This window comes from Diabrotica virgifera, chromosome 1 (assembly GCF_917563875.1).
Source record: "Diabrotica virgifera virgifera chromosome 1, PGI_DIABVI_V3a".
Lineage (NCBI taxonomy): Eukaryota > Metazoa > Arthropoda > Insecta > Coleoptera > Chrysomelidae > Diabrotica > Diabrotica virgifera.
Genome location: NC_065443.1, coordinates 148583860 through 148601272, shown reverse-complemented (window position 1 = coordinate 148601272; position 17413 = coordinate 148583860). Strand labels below are relative to the sequence as shown.

The window sequence follows — 17413 nt, the reverse complement described above, 5'->3', positions numbered from 1 at the left end:
TCTAAGGAGGGTTGGTTTTTCAAGAAGACCGCTTTTTCACAACGAGAATATTCTTTTCCGATGAGGTAACATTTTCGTAGCGCCATAGGACAGAGAGAGACCATTTTCATCCAACGGAACCATCTCACCTCAAAATTTTCGCTGGTGTTAATTCCAAACAGTACCAATTCCAATAACATTACAAACTTAGTAAAAAATCTTAACCCATATTTCTTTAAAATAACCATATGACGAGGTGATTACAAAAGTAAATGAATTTGACCATTTCTGGATATTACTTAAATGCCTCCCATGACTTATAATAGGGAAGAAACGTATGATAAATTTGCAGTTACTCGTACTCGAGTGTTATGGGGACCTATTGGGCTGTGAAGAGTAGGTCCTAAAATCAAAAAAACTTAAGTTAAGTTTTCCATAGTTTTCCAAAGTGGGTACCTATTTAAAGTGGACACTTTCCATTTTTTAATTTAACTTTCCATTTTTAACAATAGTTTTTTCTGATTATAGCGCCATCTATCCATAATTCGAAAAAATATCTCGAATAAAAGTTGGTTATTTTTATGTAAAAAACCAAATCTGCAATAAAAATTGGGGGCCTATTTAAGATTTTAAAGCAGCCCCCACCCCACCTCCGTAGGGGGTCGTGTATGGTGCCATTAGATAGATTTTTAAAAAATATTGAATACTTGTATTTTTTAGTTTTTCGATCTGATGTTCATTTCGCGAAATATCACATGGATCTTATTTACAATTTTAAATTTACTACCCACCTCTCTCCGTGGGAGGTTGTGTTTAGTACCATTCGATGATTTTTAAAAAATATTGAACACATTTTCTAGTTTTTGGATTTGACGTTCATTTCGCGAAATATTCGCTTTTTTGTGAAACTTTGTGACTCGCCCATTTCCTTACGCCCCTCTCAAATCATCAGATTTTTGAAATATACACTGTTTTGCATGTACTTAATTTACCTTATCTCAATCTTAATCTGACGATTTCGAGTTTTTTTAAGGATAGACTTTTTTTCGGGCCCCCCTTAACGAACTCCTCTGTATTAAGGGCTAATATATGGTAGAGGTACATTTACAGGGTACAAGGTTTTTCTCCATGTGATAATCTGACGCGCTCGAGTAACTACAAAAATGGCCTCTTGGGCTCCCCTACCATTAAACTTATTAGAAAATCAAGTAAGTGATTTGTTGCAAGAACTTCCGTTACATGTACGTATCAATTTTGTTTTGACAAAACGGTGCTTCCATCTATAGTACCGTAAAGGTTAGACCAGGTACTCTTTGAAAACATGTTTAATAAAAAGGTGATTCACATATATTTAGATATTTTTTGTCCTTCATGGTCTTCTGATTTAATTCCCCTGTACTTTTTTATGAGATTACTTACATACAACAGCAGATTTATCATCCAGAACCATTTATTGAACCATATAAAGAATTATTTCTGAAGAATGCCGAAAATTAATCCTAATATAATATTATGGTCAACAATAAAAAAGTTTTAGAAAAGAAAAAAGAATTGTGTACAGAGAGAAGGTGCATACGTGGAAGCTTTCTTTTTAGGGTGCCTGTCCGTTCCGAACGTTGGTGATCATTCTGGCTATGATTATTTTGTTGGTTGCTTTACGGAATAATTGTGTTGAGGTCTATTAATCCAGGGTAATAAGGTTTTTCACATGACACTCGAGCATCCAAGGTACTGAAGCGTTTTTTCGACAGGTTATACCTATAAGAGCAAATTGTAACTATTTCCTGCGTAGGATCTGGCGGCCATTTTTATTTATAAACAATTAAGTGTCAAAAAATGGCATTTCTCCTTTTTTTTTCAAATCAATGGAAAGCAGGGAAACTTATGGTTTTTTTAGTACAAATATCTTTGAGATTATGGAAAAAGCTTTAAAATGACGTACATATTACAAAGTTTGATATACTCATTTATTGTTAATATAATTGCGAAAAAGGTCGGAATTGTAAAAAGAATTAATTTCGCAATATCTATTGTAAAAATTAGTGTACAACTTTGAAATTTTTGTCATATAAGGGTATGATGGTCCAGGATTACTAGGGCTATCTTCTCCCTGTAAGGGTGGTTAACCCTTATCCGAGGGGTGGAATGATTACTAGTCGTGTCACTGTTCAAGTTGTTTTATTATACTCGCATGAGTACAAGCTGGTAGCAACTTACGTAACGTCGGCGTCGTCCCCGCGGAGTGTAGATGACACTCTCTTTTAATGTGAATAATCTTACATCTAATAATAGAATGACGAATGTGGAATGTGTAATGAGGAATCCCTTATATGTTTTGGTTGTATAAATATTGAAAAGTGCAAAGTCAGCGTCGACCCTGAAAAGTGTTTATAGTGGCTGTATGTATACTTACACCTCACGATCTAGGTCAATAATGTTTATGTAACGAAAGAAGGTTGGAATTGTTTATGATGACATTTAAATAACCGAAAGAAATTAGCGTAGATAATTAAAGGGTGTTTTTTTAAAAGATATCTAATGAGTACAGATGAATTCTTGTACAGGTGCTTAATATGTGATAAAAATTTCAACGCGATTCATTCAATTGTTTGAATTTTATTCAAATTGTTTTTCCCAGAGAGCATTTTTTTGCAATAACATAAGTCAGAAAAAAAATGTAGTTAGAACCATTCCACAGAGGTCAAATGAAAGAGCATGAGCTATATTTTCAACTTGATTTAAAAAAAGCGGATAAAAAATGCATTTATTAGTAATAAATAATTATGCAAAAGTATCGTAAATCTCTCCTTAGAAACTTTTTATTTTGTTATATAAGAAATTATATATATTTATTACAATTTTTTATCAATTATGATATAAATAACATTACTTGGTAGTTGTGCACGTAAAACAGGGTAAAAAAGTTAATTTTTTTGGAAAAAGTTATGCAAAAAGTTTATAAGGAACGATTTACGATACTCTTGCATAATTATTTACTACTAATAAATGCATTTTTTATTCACTTTTTCAAACCAAGTTGAAAACATAGCTCATGCTCTTCCATTTGACACCTGTGGAATGGTTCTAACGTCATTTTTTTTCTGACTTATGTTATTGCAAAAAAATGCTCTCTGAGATAAACAATTTGAATAAAATTTAAACAATTGAATGAATCGCTTTGAAATTTTTATCACATATTAAGCACCAAAAAAAAACTCATTTGAAAAAATTTCAAACATGTACACTAATTTTTACAACAGTTATTGCGAAAATAATTTTTTTTGCAATTCCGACCTTTTTTCGCAATTATATTAACAATAAATGAGTATATCAAACTTTGTAATATGTCACTTTAAAGCTTTTTCCATAACCTCAAAGATATTTTTACTAAAAAATCATAAGTTTCACTGTTTTCCATTGATTTGAAAAAAATGGGAAAAATGGCATTTTTTGACAGTTAAGTGTTTATAAATAAAAATGGCCGCCAGATCCTACGCAGGAAATAGTTACAATTTGTTCCTATAGGTATTACTTGTCGAAAAAACGGTTCAGTACCCTGGCTGCTGAAGTGTCACGAACAGGGTATATTTTTGTCTTATTACCCTGGCCTATATCTATACCTTGCTCTCAGGTTAGCAAGTCAGGATATTCTTCGTCATTCTGGGGCCCTTTTCCCTTCAATTTTACTTTGAAAAATGCATTGGAGTAGCTCGTATCTGCCTTTATTTCTCATTCTATGTCCCAAGTACTGCAGCTTATGTCCTTCACGATGTTGACCAAATCTGCGGTTGTGTTCATCATCCGTAGTACTTCTTCATTGGTAACTTTGTCTGTACATGGTATCTTCAGGATCCTTGTGTACAACCTAGCTCAAAAGCCTGAAGTTTCGATAGAGTTTTCGTCTTCAATGTCCACGTTTCTGCTCCGTATATTATGTAACATTTATGGAGCCTTATTTTTGTTTCTAGGGTGAGGTTATGGATCTTGAACACAGAGCTCATGATAAATTATGCACTTTTTGCCTTTCCGATGCGACATAATAATCTCTTGGGTATTATCCCACGACTCATTGATTATAGTTCCCAAGTAGTTGTATTATGATACAAGTTTATTTCTCATTTGGTTCACTTACAGATTTGCTCCAGTTATGTTTTCCTTGCTGATGATCATTAGCTTAGTTTTGCTGGTGTTTATATTCAGTCCATACTTGTTTCCGTTCTTTTGTTCATTAAGTTTTGCAGCCCTTCTCTGGTATTGACAAACACTATTGTATCATCTGCATACCGCAGGTTACTTAGCTTGACTCCATTTATTGAGATGCCTTCATTATTATCTTTTACGGCGTCTTCAAAAATGTGCTCTGAGTACAGATTGAACATCAGCGGTGAAATTATACACCCCTGTCTCACTTTCCTTAAGATTTTGACCAGATCTGTATATTCGCCATCTATTCGGAGCACTGCTTATTAATTACAATAAAGGTTAGCTATTATTTTCAGGTCTCTTCCTTCAATCCCTGTTCTCTTCAGCACTTTCATCATTTGATCATGTCTGACTATGTCGAAGCTTTAGTAGGTTAAATCAACAGAATTATGTTTCCCACTGTATAAATTCCTAAATAATTTTGTATTACTATTTCGAAACTAAATAATTATTATGCAGTCATTGTGTACATAAATTGCAACAATGTTGTAAACCATTAACAAATGGGGTTATCATATTTTTAACAGATAAGAGAGATAAAATCAGTCTTGAAATTTTATGAATCATTAATTTTTATAGGTACTAAATTACCGTAATTGAATATTTGAATGTATCTTCCAATTAAAAATAACTCTACTTAATTACATTTTTTCCTGGAATCTTTCTATTGTAAATCGGTTGTACTGCAGCCACTTGAATTATTGTACATCTTCGATCCCTTTATGAAACCCATTCCAGAATTCTGGAACCCTGTACCAGCTTATACAGGTCTAGTGGGTGAGTGCCATATATTTTGAGTCACTTCGATGTTTCTGAAAAGTGTTTGCCGCCTCCGATCCAATGCTTCGCAGTCCTGCAAGATATGGTTGACTGTTTCAAGTTCTCTATTCCAGAGTCTGTAGCTCAAGTCTTCATGAAACAGCCCCATTGTATGCAGGTGACCCTTAACTGGCGCATGCCCAGTCATGAAACCTGTTATGACTCTGAGCTGATTTCTGCTTGTTTTCAGCAGTAATTCAGCCCTACTAGCACATCCCAAGTAGCACCGAACGGGTGTATTAAGTATTTTAAGGATGCTTTAAAACTATAGAATAAAACTAAAATTAAAACCAATTGGTTTTTAAGTAAACTTTAAGGTTGCAATAAATCCGCTTTCAGCATAAAAGGGCCCACACTGAAAGAGGTCAATAAAACCAAAAATAAAAACCTTTTTAAAACTTCGTTTTCTTAAGGAACTGGTTTTAAAGCTGCTGTGTAGGTGCTTTTAAAACCATGTTAAAAGACACTTTAAGTGCAGGTAGTTTTATAGCAAACTTAAAAAGGTTTTTTAAATGGAGACTTTTAAAGACAATTTACCATATTAAATGTTTCTTTAAACCCATAATATGGAGTATATTATACTCCATATAGGCTAACAAATTTTTACATGTGTTATGATAGTTAGATACGTATTTGTAACCATAAAATAATAAAAAATACTTGGTTATTTCGGAATGTCAAGGTAGAAAAACATTCGCGCACCCAACTTTATTGATAATGTTAACAAAAATAGGTCTAAATAACTCACGCTCCCTAAAATTTCTGACTTTTTGCTATAAAAAAAAATAATAATAAAACAATTTAAATCCAAAAAATATTAATTTGAAAGAAAAATAATTTATCTACAATTTTAAAGTTTTAATGTTAAAATAAATCGAATTTATGTCTTTAAGTCGCATATTTATAATTTTTCTGTAAGCCCTTTATATAATCTATCATGGAATTTAGCATCTCCAGAAAGCAATATGGCCGAAAACCAAATAAAACTATTTAGTATATCGACAGAGAATTGTTAAGATCAAATGGTTTTATTTTATACCTTTCCAAGAGCATATATCCTACAGAAAGCAAGGTTGCCTTGGAATTAAAACCGTTTAACTTTAAGGCTGCTGTCAATAATGCCACTCGGGTTTAATGTGAATCTAACCTTAAAATCGAGGCGTCATAGTGCTGTGTGTGCTATATTCTTTGAAAAATAAGCCGCAATGACCAGTTCGTTTATATTTTAAGTGCCTGCGACTTATTTCTTCCATCCTCACTGTACTTTCACTTTTTACGACAAACTACACCACTGTTTCGCTCTAAAACAAATGGCCGACCATTATGGAATGAGTTTGGTTTTATTGTTTCTAAAAAGAAACATAGTTTAGTCTATACGATAACCAAATTGATTAGGGTTTGGTTTTAATATAGCTTTATAATTGCTTTTAAGAAAGCAACTTTAAAGAAAACTAAAAAAATTGTTTTAAGGCATATGATTTACTGACATAATAGTCTTGAGATCAAGTAGTTTTTATTAGTCATATTAGGAGAATCTTTAAAGCTACAATAAAACTAAAAGGTCACAAACTAGAACCTAATAAAACCAAATAGTCCGGAAGTTCTTCATAAAATTGATTAGTTTTAAAGTGAACTGAGAATAAACCATTTTAAAACTACAATAAGACAAAATATATATTAAGATTAATTAGTCTGATTTGATACCCTTATTAGATACTTTAAAACTAGTGACAAATGCTTAACAGTTTTAAAGTTCTGGCAGTATATCTACAAGGTAACTTTAAAACCATTATCTTCTTATTTACCACAATAAAACCTTTATAAATCTTAAATAAAACTAAAATGTTTTTATTGTGCTACTTGGGATGTCCGTCCGATATACATCTGGCCATGTGTTTGACGACATATACCTATGAGTTGGGTTAGCGTCGAATCCAGGCTTTTTACGCGGGTATTTTGTAGCTGATGCTCTCCTGGTAAGTGCATCGGCTTTTTCGTTGCCGTATATGCCCCGATGACCTGGAACCCATACCAGTATAACACTGTTATATGTTGCGCCAGTCTGTCAAGTTCTTGTCGACATTCCCACACAAGCCCCACTCCTCCAACACCTTGGGGCAGCCCCAATGGCTGCTTGGCTACCTTCCAGTTTCTAATATATAATAAAGTCTTTATATTTTTTTCTTCAGTTTTCATTGATATTTTCGGTAACTAACTCTACGGTAATTATCTCTGAGAATTTTAAATTTCTTGTTTATATCTGTTTTGATACCACACGCCTACCCATAACTTTACATATGCTGTCATATGTATTGTAAAAAATACAACAAAAAATACAAAGTTTTTAAAGTTATATTCGATTCCGAAAAATTGTAAGCACAACTTTGTACCTACTGTCATTGTAATACAATATGAAATGGCTATTATCGGTAGACGTATTTTATATAAAGTTATAATCTACATTTATATTTAGCTATATACAGGCAGGGACGTAACTAGGGGGGGGGGCACGCGGGGCATGTGCCCCGGGCGCAAGTTGTTGGGGGCGCCAACACGGCCACAGATTTTTCTAATAAAAATTGTTGAAAATATTTTTAATGCAAAATTTTTGTTGCAAAAGAAAATCATTATATTTATTATTTTTATTTGAAATGAAGTAAAAGTCAGACTTACTCTCAATCTTTATTATAACTTCCGACGACCGGTTTCGCTCTTTAAAATTTGTAGAGCATCTTCAGGTCAAAGGTAACAAGTTACAAAATGATTCGGATACAAGGTACTAACAACTCAGTATTCATTATCATGATGTTTCTGTTGAAGTTATGTTAACGGGATATGGTGGAATATACGGAGGATGCAGCAAAGGTAAACAAATTTATGGGATTTAGGAATTCTTGAGGGTGATGAGATAGTTGGTGTACGATACAACAAACAATGAGGAAATTTGGTAGGTCTGTCTGTTTGGTAGGTCTGTTTGGTAGGTCTATCCATAGCTTATATCACTTAAAACATAGTTGCCATTCACAACCAATTACTTCTTCCTACATTTATATGCCTATTTACTTTCTATTCCAATTCTCCACCCTTTAATTCATAATGTTTTATTTAAGTACCTACATTGTTGTTTTAATTCATATTTTAATTCACATTCACATTTTTACTTTTGTTGCTTTTTATTAAATGACGGCTAATATAGCATTTTAACTACAATTTGAAGCTTTCGATCTACCTACTCTTAGGCGAACAATAGTCCTACACGAGCAGTACTCGTCAAAGATCAAGTACGGACCTTATTGCAACTGCACATCCAGTTCTTACATACACAATAAATACTCGCTACATTTTTGATCCAAACGTTGTCAACTTACATCTACTAATAAATAGAATTCTTTAATATATATATAAATATAAATTTTAAAATCAACACACATTAAAATTGTATATATGTCATTCACTAATTTGATCTACACAAACATTATAACAGGCACAGATTTGTTGGTTGACTTACACCAACTATCTCATCACCCTCAAGAATTCCTAAATCCCATAAATTTGTTTACCTTTGCTGCATCCTCCGTATATTCCACCATATTCCGTTAACATAACTTCAACAGAAACATCATGATAATGAATACTGAGTTGTTAGTACCTTGTATCCGAATCATTTTGTAACTTGTTACCTTTGACCTGAAGATGCTCTACAAATTTTAAAGAGCGAAACCGGTCGTCGGAAGTTATAATAAAGATTGAGAGTAAGTCTGACTTTTACTTCATTTAAAATGAACTCTCACATGCAACCCATTCAAGATTATTTTTATTTGATTTAAGTCTAAGAAAATGCAAAGTGAAATGATGAATGCTATCTGACTATTTTGTAACAGTTAGTGAAAAAACTGGATTGGGTCTTTCGCAAGAAATTTCAGAGAAAATAAAGAAAGATGGCTTAGATTTGAAGAACTGCCGGGGCCAGTGCTATGACAATGGTTCGAATATGGCTGGCAAATACAAAGGCGTCCAATCTAGGATTCTTGCCGAAAACAACCTGGCTTATTTTGTGCCTTGCTCGGCTCATTCCTTAAATTTAGTAGGTGCAAATGCTGCTAGTATGTCAGGGGAGGTACAGTCATACTTTGGAACTCTTAACTGCTTGTAAAATTTTTTTGCTTCCTCCACCAATAGATGGGAGGTTTTATTAAAACATGTCCCTCTATCTCTAAAACTACAAAGTAACACCAGATGGTCGACTAAGAGGGAACCTGTACAAGTTATATACAAGCATCTAGGTAAAATTATAAATGCTTTAAATGACCTCAGAACCAGCCAAACTACCTCAGATGAAACAAAAACTGAAGCAACTAATCTTTTGAAAAATGTCAAGCAGTTTGAGTTTATAGTTCTCTCCTGTTTTTGGTACAAGCAATTGAACCGCATTGACATTGTGAACAAGCTCCTACAAGTGGAGCATATCACCATAGATAGATCGGCCAAACACATCAGTCGATTGATCTCTGAACTAGACTCGGAAAGGGCAAACTATTCAAACGCTGCAATGAAAGAAGCCAAAGAAATGGCAACAAATCTTGGCCTTGATCCTCATTTCAAAGTAGTTCGAAAGAGAAGAAAAAAGCGCATGTTTGATGAGAATGCCGAAGATGAAGCACCTGAATTCTCAGAAGAGAAGAAATTTCAACAGCAGCTATTAGAAATCGTCGATCGCATTCTTTGTGAACTCAGAGAAAGATTCAACTCTATTCAAAACGTAAATCATTTGTTTGGTTTTCTCAACGGAGCTAGCTTTGGAACAATGAGTGGGAATGACCTAAAGGCTAAAGCAATCGAATTAGCCTCCACATATAAAGAAGACTTGGACAAAGACGAATTGGCAACCGAAGTGGAAAGTTTCAAATACCATGGTTTGGATTTAGTACCAAATATCCAAACAGCCAATTCGATTGATCTTCTGAAATTTTTGTGTGTGAACAAAATGGAGGATGTATATCCAAACATAATGACTGCCTTACGAATCTTCTTGACAATTCCGGTTTCAGTGGCTTCGAATGAAAGAAGTTTTAGCAAACTTAAAATAATAAAAAATTATTTACGGAATTTGACAGGGAAACGGAGGCTGACAAACCTAGGGATTATTTCCATTGAGCACCAGGTAGCCTCAAAACTATGCTTCAGTGAGATTGTCAGCACATTTGCTGCAAGAAAAGCCCGAAAAGTTAAATTCTAAGAACAATTAAATGTTTAAATCAATATTTTAGTTAAATTTTTTTTAATTTTATCTAATACTTGATCTACTTGTACATAATTTACTACCTTAAGTGTTTTAGTATAAATGATGTTGTTTTGAAATAAACTATTTGTTTTTGAAAATACGTATTCTATTACATATTTACCAAATATAATTAGGCCTATATACTTTGAACTTGAGGTTGAGTATTTTAAGATCAAGATAGTATTAATGTAGCGTGCCGATGGACACACCACACTTTTTAAGAGGAGTTATAAGGAATTAGTTTCAGTCCAATTGGTGGGGGGGGGGCGCCAAAATAGATGTTTGCCCCGGGTGCTGAATAACCTAGTTATGTCCCTGTATACAGGGTGTTTCATTAATAACATGTTCGACTCATTAAAACGCCCATTTGGTGATAAATAGCAGTCTGATTTTTGCATGAGAGTTTAATCTCTGTTCGGAGAGATTAAGTCTGTTCTGTCAGACAAAATACATGTGCCGTTTTCGTGGTTTGACCGTTCCAAATTTTTAACCTGTTCCACAATTAAAACTTTCCCTGTTCCAGTGTTCCCAAATATAAAAGTTTGTCCGACTAGACACCCTTAAGCTATTAACAAATTTTCAGCTTGCTATTAATCAACTTTTTTTTCATACGCGGGATCCAGACCTATAAATAAACAAGTTGAAGCAATTTTATTTGCAGTTTGAACCATTTATTTGCACCACTTGAATCTGACTGCAGCCCGTGAGTAATGAACTATTAGTCACGTTAATGAGCATATTAAACGGTCGTAGAAAAAAAGATTAAACAAAATATGACTATTTGTTGATGTTTTTTATGGTTGGCGTTAAAATTAAAAATAATAACATATAATGTAATAATTACTTTATTCTATTTAAAAAAATGTTATTTAAATTGTAATCATACAAAAAACATAGTATGAAGCATGACGCTTGTCTACTAAACCACTTTTTTATTAATCTATAGTCTATAACTACAGACTGTTGTCTATTTTTTGTTTAAAGAGTAACGTTTATTGTCTTTGTTTTAGTAAACCTATTGTTCATTACCTCAGGATGTATGCTAGTCTGGACTTCACCAGTGCTTCCCAAACTACAATCCAACGATACCTCAATCAACCCTCTGGAGGAACCGATAAGTTGGCTTGAAGTTTCAATAATGACATCGATTCATCCTTTAGGATCTGCACTTGGAACAGTACTAATGGGAAAAATTCCAGATTTGTTAGGACGTAAACGGTCGATACAATACTTGTGTTTAATTTTAATTGCAGCTTTTTTTGGTCTCTTCTTTGCAAATGAAGTATACTTATTTTATATTTTCTTAACAATAATATCAACTGTATTATCGGGTGGAGCTGTAGTAGTGCCAGTATATACAGCAGAAATTGCCGAAGATCATAATAGAGGAACTCTAGGATACTTTCTGTCCGTGGCGTCAGTGTTAGGACAACTTTATGCGTATACGATAGGGTCAGTTACAAGTGTAAACCTATTTTTCTCGCTGTGTGGTGCACCCATAATACTTCTTTTGATAGCTTCATATTTTATACCTGAATCACCAGTATACTTACTGCTGAAAGGTAAAAAAGATGAAGCAATTAAAGAGTTAAAGAGATTAGGGAAGTTTATAGATGTTGGCAACTTAGAATCAGATATTTCTGAGAAACACGAAATGATCAAACAAAGCAATGATAGGCCAGCTGTTGAAATTAAAACTATTATTAAGAGAAAATCTGTAAAAAAAGCAATATTGCTCTCCATTGCTATAGTAGGTATTCAAAATTTAGCGGGAGTACATGTAGTATTGTCATTTTTAGGAGTCTTACTAAATGACGTTAGTAGCAGCGTATCTGGTAATACTTTAGCGATAATAGTAATATCATTCAAATTTTGTGCAAATTTGGTAGGCTTAAACATTATAGATAAAATAGGAAGGAGAATATTGCTGCTTTTAGCTATTATTTTTTGTGGAATTTCGATGTTTCTGTTAGGCGTTTTCTTCTACTTCAAAGAAAACGACTACATATTATCCCAACCTATCAAACTATTACCCGTAATATTTATTATTATTTTTTTAGTCATGTATACGATAGGTCTTACTTCTTTACCTTTTATATTAAGAACGGAATTACTTCCCGACGAGATACGATCTGTTGGATCTAGTATTGCCCAACTGATTGGTAGCTTATTAATGCTTGCATCAGCATTTGCCTATCCAATTGTAGCCAAATATCTAGGTGTACACTATTGTATGTTTACATTCAGCTTTTTCTGCTTTAGCAGTTTTATATTACTATATTTACACTTACCAGAAACGAGAGGGAAAAGTTTCCTAGAAATAGAAACCATTCTTAGTAGATGAAAACTTTATGTTATAAATATGGGATCTAGTCTATCATTTTGTTGGAAATTGAGGTTCTGTGCCAAAGTTTGTACCTGTTGACTTGTTGTTAAATCATATCATCATGTTCTCATATTGAGACATTCGATTCGACTCAAATACGAGGAGTTCAATTAATACTGAATGGTCGTTATCTTGTGCAATTCAGGCAATATCTGTTATTTTGTTCTTCTATTCTGTTTGCTTTTTACAGCATTTTTAGTACATTTTTTCACGGATTTTGCTGTAAATTATAAAGTACTGCTTGAATTGACATGAAATTTGGCATACGCATAGCTAACATGTCAAAGAAAAGAGTGATATGGTGACGTTGTGTGATTTTGCCCTAGGAGTGAGTTTCACCCCATCTCGGGGGTGAAAAAATATATGTCCAAGATAAGTCCCGAAATGGATAAACTGACTAATTTTAAGCAACTTTTGTTCTATAGAGTTTTTTCACCAAATCAATTAATACTTTTCGAGTTATTTTCAACTAAATATGTTCATTTTTCAACAAAATAACCACGTTTTTAGACGGTTTTTCGCAAATAACTCAAAACGTAGGCATTTAAAAAAAAGTATTCTTACCAAAACTATAGCCTATAAAAACGTGAAAAAAACTGTGTATACATTAGGTCTCTGTACTTAGCAAAAGCAGAGTTATAGCTAATGAAAAATAGGTTTATTTTCGAAAAATTCCAAATAGAATAATTCAATGTAAAATATCCAAATAATGAAGCATTCTTGGGGAAAACATATTACAACTTTTTTAAAGTGTTTAAAAAAAGCTTTATTTCTGTTTTTATAAAAAAAATTTCTAGCATCAAATGTAACCATGTTACGCTCAAAATAAAGTTAGTCCCTTTTATTTTGGCAAAAAAAATCAGGAAGATCACCCTCCAATTAGCAACTTAAATGAAATTAATCGTTACCACTTCACAGGTTACTTTACTTATGTTGTGTTTATATGATCTGTAAGTTTCATCGATTCAAAGTGTTTATTTTTGAAAAAATTTAGTTTTAAAATAGAATTTTTAAAAAATTTAATTTTGAAAAATTTAGACTTTAGTTTTTTTTTCAAAAAAACTTAAAAATTGTTAGAGATACCAAAAATCTTATACATACAATAAAAAAATTCGGTTTTACTTTTCTGAATATTTTGTATTTTTTGTTTTTCTGTAAGATAAAAATTGGTTAAGATTCGGTGTTTCCAAATTTGCATACACTCGTGATAAGTGACTCGTTCAAGCGCTTTTAACTACAGCTCTTTCAAAAATAAGGACTTTGAACCGATGAAACTTACAGATCATAATATGATCAATACGTACGCGAGAAAAAACTTGTGAAGTGGTAACAATTAAGTTCATTTGAAATGTTAATTAGGGGGTGATTTTCCCGATTTCTTACCAAAAAAAAGGGACCAACTTTATTTTGAGCGTAACCTGTTTAATTTTGATGCTAAATTTTTTTTTAACAAAAATAAGCATTTTTTACACAATTTTAAAAAGTTAAAATGAGCTTTGACCAAAAAAGTGCTTCGTTTTTGGTTATGGCACGTTAAAATATTCGATTTGGAATTTGACGAATATGAACCCATTTTTCATTAGCTATAACTCTGCTTCTACTAGGTATAGTGACCTAATATGTACACCATGGTTTTCACTGTTTTACGTGCTATATTTTTGATAAGAATTTTTTAAACCAAATACTTACCTTTTGAGTTATTTGCCAAAAACCGTCTGAAAACGTGGTTGTTTTGTAAAAAAATTAACATATTCACTCGCAAATAACTCGATAGGTATTAACTTGAAAGGTATAGAACAAAAGTTGCTTAGAATTAGTAATTTTATCCATTTCCGGACTTATTTAAAACATATATTTTTCACCTTCAAAAGGGGGTGAAACTCACTCCTAGGGCAAAAGCACACATCGGCACAATATCACTTTTTTTCTTTGACTTTCTAGCTATGTGTATGCCAAATTTTACCTTTAAATAACGTACTATTTCTGATTCCTGTAATTATTTTCACGTTTTGTGTTTGTGCCTGTATGTGAAATCATGGCATAAGACAAAACTATTTGAAACAAACATATTTCATATTTTATTTTATCTTATTTATATTTTTGTACCTACATAGTTTCAGATATTTGCTGAATTATTTTATTGTCAAAATTTACAGATTTTCTATATAATAATATTGTTGTCCACTTTCGTAGAACTTACATATACAGGGTGTCGGAAAAGTAGCGGAACGGTCGAATATTCCGCGAAATAAACATCGGATCGAAAAACTGGAAATACGTTCTCAATCATTTTCAAAAACCTATCGAATGATACCAAACACAGATCCCCACTCCACACCCTGGATATTGGCTGGGTGTAACTTTAATATTTTAAATGGAAACACCCAGTTTTTATTTCAGATGTGGATTCCTTAAGTAAAAGTACCTAAGCAACCTTTATTCGAGACATTTTTTGGAATTGTGGATAGATGTTGCCATAATCGAAAAAATTGATTTATTGTGATAGCATAGGTAATAAATTATAGACACGGTGTAATATCTCGAGATATACACTTCCAAATAAAAAACCAAAAAACACGTAAGTATTTAATATTTTCCAAAAACCTATTAAAAACATCAAACATTACCCTCCACCCCACCCCTTGGAGGTGGGGTGGGGACTAACTTTAAAATATTAAACAGGAACCCCCATTTTTTATTGCAGATTTGCATTTCTCATAAAAAAATAGGTATCATTTATTCGAAACATTTTTTAGAATTGTTGATAGATGGCTCTGTAATCGGAAAAATAGAATATATTAGCCCCATCTATCAACAATTCTAAAAAATGTTTCGAATAAAAAATGTTACTTATTCTTTTGTGAGGAATCTAAAACTGTAATAAAAATTAGGGTTCTTATTTAAGATTATAGAGCTACCCCTACCCCACATCTAGTGTCATAAAAAATATTAAAACATTTTTTTTTTGGTTTTTATAAATCGTTTTTTCCGATTATAGCCCCATCTATCCACAATTCGAAAAAATATCTTGAAAAAAAGTTGCTTAATTTTACGTAAGAAATCGAAATCTGTAATAAAAACTGGTGGGTTTCTATTTAAGATTTTTCTGGGGTGAATTGGGGGGTCATGTTTGGTGTCATTCGATAGATTTTTTTAAATTATTGAACACGTATTTTTCAGTTCTTCGATCTGATGTTCATTTCGCGAAATATTCGACCGTTCCGCTAGTTTTGGGAGTTTCAAATAGTCTGTTTTGTAAAATAAAAAAAAATAAATTCATTAGAGGAGATTTATTATGAATTATCCTTTTTCTTTATTACGAAGTGCTTTAAACAACGTACGCATCTGATAATTATATTATTTAGCTAAATAGTTTTATTGATAGCTTAATTGCGACTACATAATATTAGTTGCGTTAGCGGGTACCTGAAATTGTCAGAAAATGGGATAAATTATCAGAAAACGCATGCGCACTTTAAAATATTATAAATAAAATCGTTTATAAATAAATATACAAGACATATTTACTTAGTATAATTTACTAATTAGTTATTAATATTAATTAAAAGTAAAGATACCTTCCTATATTTATCCATTAACGGTATTATTTATATTAGGTGAGGTTAGGAATTGTCGGCGACAAATTGTGTAGGGTACCCGCGAACGCTACTGATATTATCTTTAAGCCGACCACTCACGAAATTCCGGTAGTACAGAGAAATAAGGTTTTTGTCGGAACAATTGAGCAGCCAGGTTGCAAATGGATTTTTGGGTACTATATACCTAATTCATTATAAAGACAAAAAGGCTCGTCACAGTTTGGACGAGAATTTTAGTTATTAACAAATAAAGGTCAAAAATGGCAGGTTTTTCGTTTAAATCGCTACAGGTAAAAATTGGGTAATTAAATATCATAATTATAATATCCTTCTTTTATTAGATCCACCAAGGATTAAAATGGCAGTTTTTGAATTTTGGTTTTTTTGGCAATTGCAAAATAAAACTAAAATTTCGAAAATAAAAAATTTGCTATAACTTTTCTGAAAATGAGCTTAAGACTTTCATATTGCATAAAAGGTTGAGTCAAATAGTCCATATAATGCACAAATAATTTTAAGACGGTTTGACAATTAGTTTAAATTTTATTCAATTTGTTTATCCCAAAGAACTTTTTTCGCAATGTTATTGTTCAGAAAATAATAATGATATAGCAATTCTGTGGAAACGACATGGAAGAAGAATAGTTATGTTTTCAAAGTATTGAAAAAAAATAAAGTCAATTTTATCACTCCGAAAATATTTTACTACAGTAGAGTCATTTTTGGCTTAAAAACAATTTGAATAGTTTTGATAATATTGACTGTAGAGTAAATCTACTTTTGGATTTCAAAAGCTGGTATTTTTACACGAATTAAAAATAAACTTTTCGCCTAGGTTAATTATGGTCAAAGTTAACCACTTTTATTATTTAATTCACAGTTATTTCTATATACATAAAATTATCCTGTAACATTGTTAGTTACCATACTACTCCGAAGCGGTTTGGCCGATTTTTATCAAATTTTACACGTATCCTCTAGGAATGAGAATAGGTTTTAATCTATTCTTCATATCCATAATTTATAAGGGGGTTGCCCCCATGAAATTTTTTTATTTTTTGGACCAAATTGTCTACTTTAATTTTATATGATGCAGAATTAAAAAATACATACAACCCTTAATTTTCACTCTTCTATCACCAACTC

General features: G+C 32.2%; 1 protein-coding gene across 1 annotated transcript in view; it reads left to right on the top strand.

Annotated features, from left to right (window-relative positions):
• LOC114331893 (facilitated trehalose transporter Tret1-like) overlaps positions 1-16819 on the top strand; it is a 29942-nt gene extending 13123 nt beyond the window's left edge. The window contains exon 2 of the mRNA XM_028281580.2: positions 11293-16819. Within this exon, the coding sequence (XP_028137381.2) occupies positions 11293-12626 (1334 nt within the window). The 3' untranslated portion in view covers positions 12627-16819. The remainder of the gene's footprint in view (positions 1-11292) is intronic.
• The last annotated feature ends 594 nt before the right edge of the window (positions 16820-17413 follow it).